Source organism: Prionailurus bengalensis, chromosome A2 (assembly GCF_016509475.1).
Source record: "Prionailurus bengalensis isolate Pbe53 chromosome A2, Fcat_Pben_1.1_paternal_pri, whole genome shotgun sequence".
NCBI classification, from domain to species: Eukaryota; Metazoa; Chordata; class Mammalia; order Carnivora; family Felidae; genus Prionailurus; species Prionailurus bengalensis.
Window position 1 is genome coordinate 11,023,025 of NC_057348.1, and position 4,257 is coordinate 11,027,281.

The 4,257-nt window shown below is 43.5% G+C and overlaps 1 protein-coding gene across 1 annotated transcript; it reads right to left on the reverse strand.

Annotated features, from left to right (window-relative positions):
- Window positions 1–1,909: 1,909 nt before the first annotated feature.
- On the reverse strand, window positions 1,910–2,859 carry LOC122486375 (olfactory receptor-like protein OLF4). Its single transcript, XM_043585812.1, has one exon. The coding sequence runs from the start codon at window positions 2,855–2,857 to the stop codon at window positions 1,931–1,933; it is 927 nt and encodes a 308-aa protein (XP_043441747.1). The 5' UTR covers window positions 2,858–2,859; the 3' UTR covers window positions 1,910–1,930.
- Window positions 2,860–4,257: the final 1,398 nt, after the last annotated feature.

Consider the following 4,257-nt stretch of genomic DNA (forward strand, 5'->3'; position numbering starts at 1 on the left):
TTTACTGAGGTTTTACCATGAATGAATGTTGAATTTTGTCAAATGATTTTTCTTCATCTATTGAGATGATCATATGATTTTTATCCTTCATTTTGTTGATGTATATAACATTGATTTTCAAAATATTGAAATACCCTTGTATCCCTGAAATAAATCCTACCTGATCATGGTGAACGATCTTTTTAATATACTGTCGTGTGTGGTTTGCCAGGATTTTCCTGAGGATTTTTGCATCTATCTTCATCAAGGATACTGGTCTATAGTTTTCTTTTTGGGGTTGTCGTCGTCTGTTTCCAGCATCAGGGTAATGTTGGCCTGATTGATGTATTTGGAAGCTTTCCCTCCTATTCAATATTTTGGAGTAGGTTGAAGAGAATAGATACTAACTCCTTGTTAAATGCCTTGTAGATGGGGCATTTGGGTGGCTCAGTTGGTTGGGTGTCCAACTTCAGCTCAGGTCATTGTCTCATGGTTCATGAGCTTGAGCATTGGGATCTGTGCATTGGGCTCTGTGTTGACATCTTGGAGCCTTGAGCCTGCTTCAGATTCTGTGTCTCTATCTCCAAAGGCAAGGGGATTAAAAGCAAAAATTAACTATCGGGAGCTCATGAAGATAAAAAGCTTCTGCGCTGCAAAGGGAACAATCAACAAAACTAAAAGGCAACTGACAGAATGGGAAAAGATACTTGCAAATGACATATCGGACAAAGGGCTAGTATCCAAAACCTATAAAGAACTCTCCAAAATCCACACCCGAAAAACAAATAAGCCAGTGAGGCCAGCTCAGCGACTGAAATGACATATTTTCCTCTGGGTCTGTTTTGAACACAACCATGTTGAATAAACATATTGTCAGATGTGTTCCACAATCACCAGATAAGCCGTCAGCTACCCCCCAGTCACGAAGTACCTCTTCAGAAAGCTTTATAAACTGGATATTGCCACATGAGTGAATCAGCTTTTCCCCTTCAGCCCACACATCCTACTCAATACAATTCTCCAATAACGTGTGAACCCAACACCAGCTACCCAACCCTGGCTGTGGTCCTTGAGAAAGCCAGATCCCTCTGCGGCTCGCTCTCTCTCTCTCTCTCTTCCTCCTGACTCTCTCTCCCCTTCTAAGACCTCCCAGAATGGCTTTTGAGCATCCCATGTGCCCTCCAGCATACATGAGTAATAAACCTGGGGATATTAGAGTCCTCTGATAGATGTTGCTGACCTGTGTCCTGCAGTCACAATAAGAACCCAAGGGCTGTTGCAGCCAAGGCATAGGCTGTGGTCAGGGAAAGGTCTGTGGGAGTGTGAAAGCACATGGGCGCAGGTGAGTCCTTGGACATTCCTAGCCAGAGCAGCATGTGAATTGCCTCAGGCTTGAATGGAACAATGTTAGAGTCCACATCATCCGGTGGAGTCCTAAAGGAAGTGAAGGAAAAGACTGAGACTCAACGTGGAAACTGTGCTTTTGTATTCTCCTTGACAGTAAAATGATGAAAATGGCTTACTGATCAAGTGTAGCTTTATTCCGTACGAAGCATATAATTCATGATATCGATCTCAGGAAATCTAGGGGAAATTTACCCGGCATGGTATAAGTCATTTGAGATGAAATTAATTTTAAGAAATCCAACTAGTCCCATGTGAGATACAGAAATTTCAGGCATTTGTGACCCAAGATTGGGGTAAACTTTGGAGACATCTGAAAATAGACAAAGGAAAAACCGTCTGTATTTCAGTCACAGCAGAAGCTTAATGAAGTGAGTTCCTTAAGTGTATAGACAAGTTGATCAAACAAATGGAAATGCCAAGAAAGAAATAGAAGGAGTAGATCCTACTTCCACAGTCTGATCAAAGATTGGCAGTTCCTGACTCTGAGGATTTGAGCCCTTCAATCATGGGCATGTCTTCAGCCTTTGGATGATTGGTTCTTATATCACTGGATCCCAAGGATTCTTTTCAGAGCCCTCTTTATGTCTCTGTTCCTCAGGCTGTAGATGAAGGGGTTCAGCATGGGCGTGACCACCGTGTACATCACCGAGGCTGTGGCACTTGACCGTGAGCTCTGGGTAGCAGCAGAGCTAAGGTACACACCTAGGCTTGCACAATAAAATAAGGAGACAACCGAGAGGTGAGATGCACAGGTGGAAAATGCTTTATACTTTCCCTGAGCTGATGAGATCCCACGTATGGAGGAAACTATCTTGGAGTAAGAGTAAAGGATCCAGACAAGCAGACCACCACCCAGCAGCATAGCTGCAAGATACATCACCACGTTATTAAGAAAGGTGTCAGAAGAGGCAAGTTGGATCATCTGATTGAGTTCACAGAAAAAGTGGGGGATCACTACTTCTGTACAGAAGGACAGCCGCAACACCATTAAGGTGTGTACCAAGGAATGCAGGACACTCGTGATCCAGGACACCAGGACCAGGAGTCCACAGAGCCAGGGGTTCATGATGACCGTGTATTGCAAGGGGTGACAGATGGCCACAAACCTGTCATAGGCCATCACACTCAGGAGAAAGTCGTCCATCCCTGCAAAGGTTATGAAAAAGTTCATTTGTGTGATACAGTCCTCATAGGTTATGACTTTGTTCTGGGTCTGGATATTCCAGAGCATCTTCGGGACGGTGGTGGAGGTGAAGCAGATGTCTACAAAGGACAGGTTGGCCAGGAAGAAGTACATGGGGGTGTGGAGGTGGGAGTCAGAGCTAATGGCCAGGAGGATGAGCAGGTTTCCAAACACAGTGATCAGGTACATGGAGAGGAAAAGCCCAAATATGAGGGGCTGCAGTTCTGGTCTCTCTGAAAATCCCAGGAGAAGAAATTTTGATATCCGTGTAATATTTCCTGGTTCCATGAGGTTGCACTGACTGCCAGAAAGAGTCAAAGGACATCATTAATTCTCACATCAACAGTTTACTTACATAGTTGAAATGCTACCATTTATATTGTGCAGTCAAGAAGTTCATTTCAGTATCTTGTCTCTTTTGTCCCCATAGGATTGTCCTTTTGAAGAGATTCCCTCCTGTTTCATCTCAGATTAGGTGTTTTGGTCTCATTCTCCACACTCCCCAGCAGAGGTCATGTATTTTACTGTTTTACTAAGAATATCTTTCCTGCATTGCAGGAATATGTACTGAGGGTCAAACATGTTCGAGGCATTGTCTAGGCCATGAACATGGGATACTGAAAACCAAAAGCCACTATAATCTAGGGATGGAGAATGAATAGAATCAAATACAAATATTAATAAGACATCACAGGGTGTCAAGTGCTATCAAGAGACAAAAGCAGATATAAAGGAGAGTGTGGATATGAGTGCTATTTTGTAATCAGTGTTTGGTCAAGACCAGTAAACTAGGTGACATTTGATCAGAGACCTGCAGGGAAGGAAGGCAGGAGCCCAGAGCCTGTGTGGGGAAGTGTGTGATGGTAGAGGGAATGGCCTCAGCTAAGGCCCCGAGGATGATACTACTTGGAGCTATTTGAGTCCAAAACAGGAAGCATGTATGGGAAGGGGAATGAGCAGGAAGATGATCAGAGATCGTGTCAGGCAATTTCAAAGAAATAGGTGGCCTCCTTGCTGGTTCCCCTTCAAGAGAAAGGAGTCACTCACCCTTATTATATACTGCTTGTATTTTAGCATCTACCTGCAACGTCTGCTGTAAGTTGACATAGAGCCCTCTAGAATACAGTGTGTTGATTGAGTTCTGGCTCCTGTATTATAAGAATCACCTTGGAATATATTGGACCATGTCCCCTACTCTGATGACGGATGTCATTTCACAAGGCGCACACACAACACACACACACACCCCAAATGAGTGCTCCCTGGGCTGTGTTTTTACCATGACTTCTCACTCCAACCCCAACAATTAAGTTCGGAGTGGGTATAACTCAAGATGCGCAGATCCATTATCATTCCTGCAAATGATGTAAGTTTTCCATGAACAAATAAAATTGACAAGTCAGACTGGCATGCTCATTTTCTTTCCTGTATTTAACAAAACACAAACAATCTGCTCAAAATCAGAGAGAGAGAGAGAAACAAGAAAGTAAAATAAAGTAGAAGTGGCAGAAAAGATCTAATGGCTCAGGTGATCGCTGAAATCTGAGGGGCCATGAAGAAGAAAGAGCATCCCTGGTTCTGACAACATTCCAACCCTTGTTACCTCCCTGATGCCCAGCAAAAATAGTAAGGAGGAAACTTAAATTCAGTCCGAAGACAAAATTAGTGGGAACTTCAGGGCGTTGCTC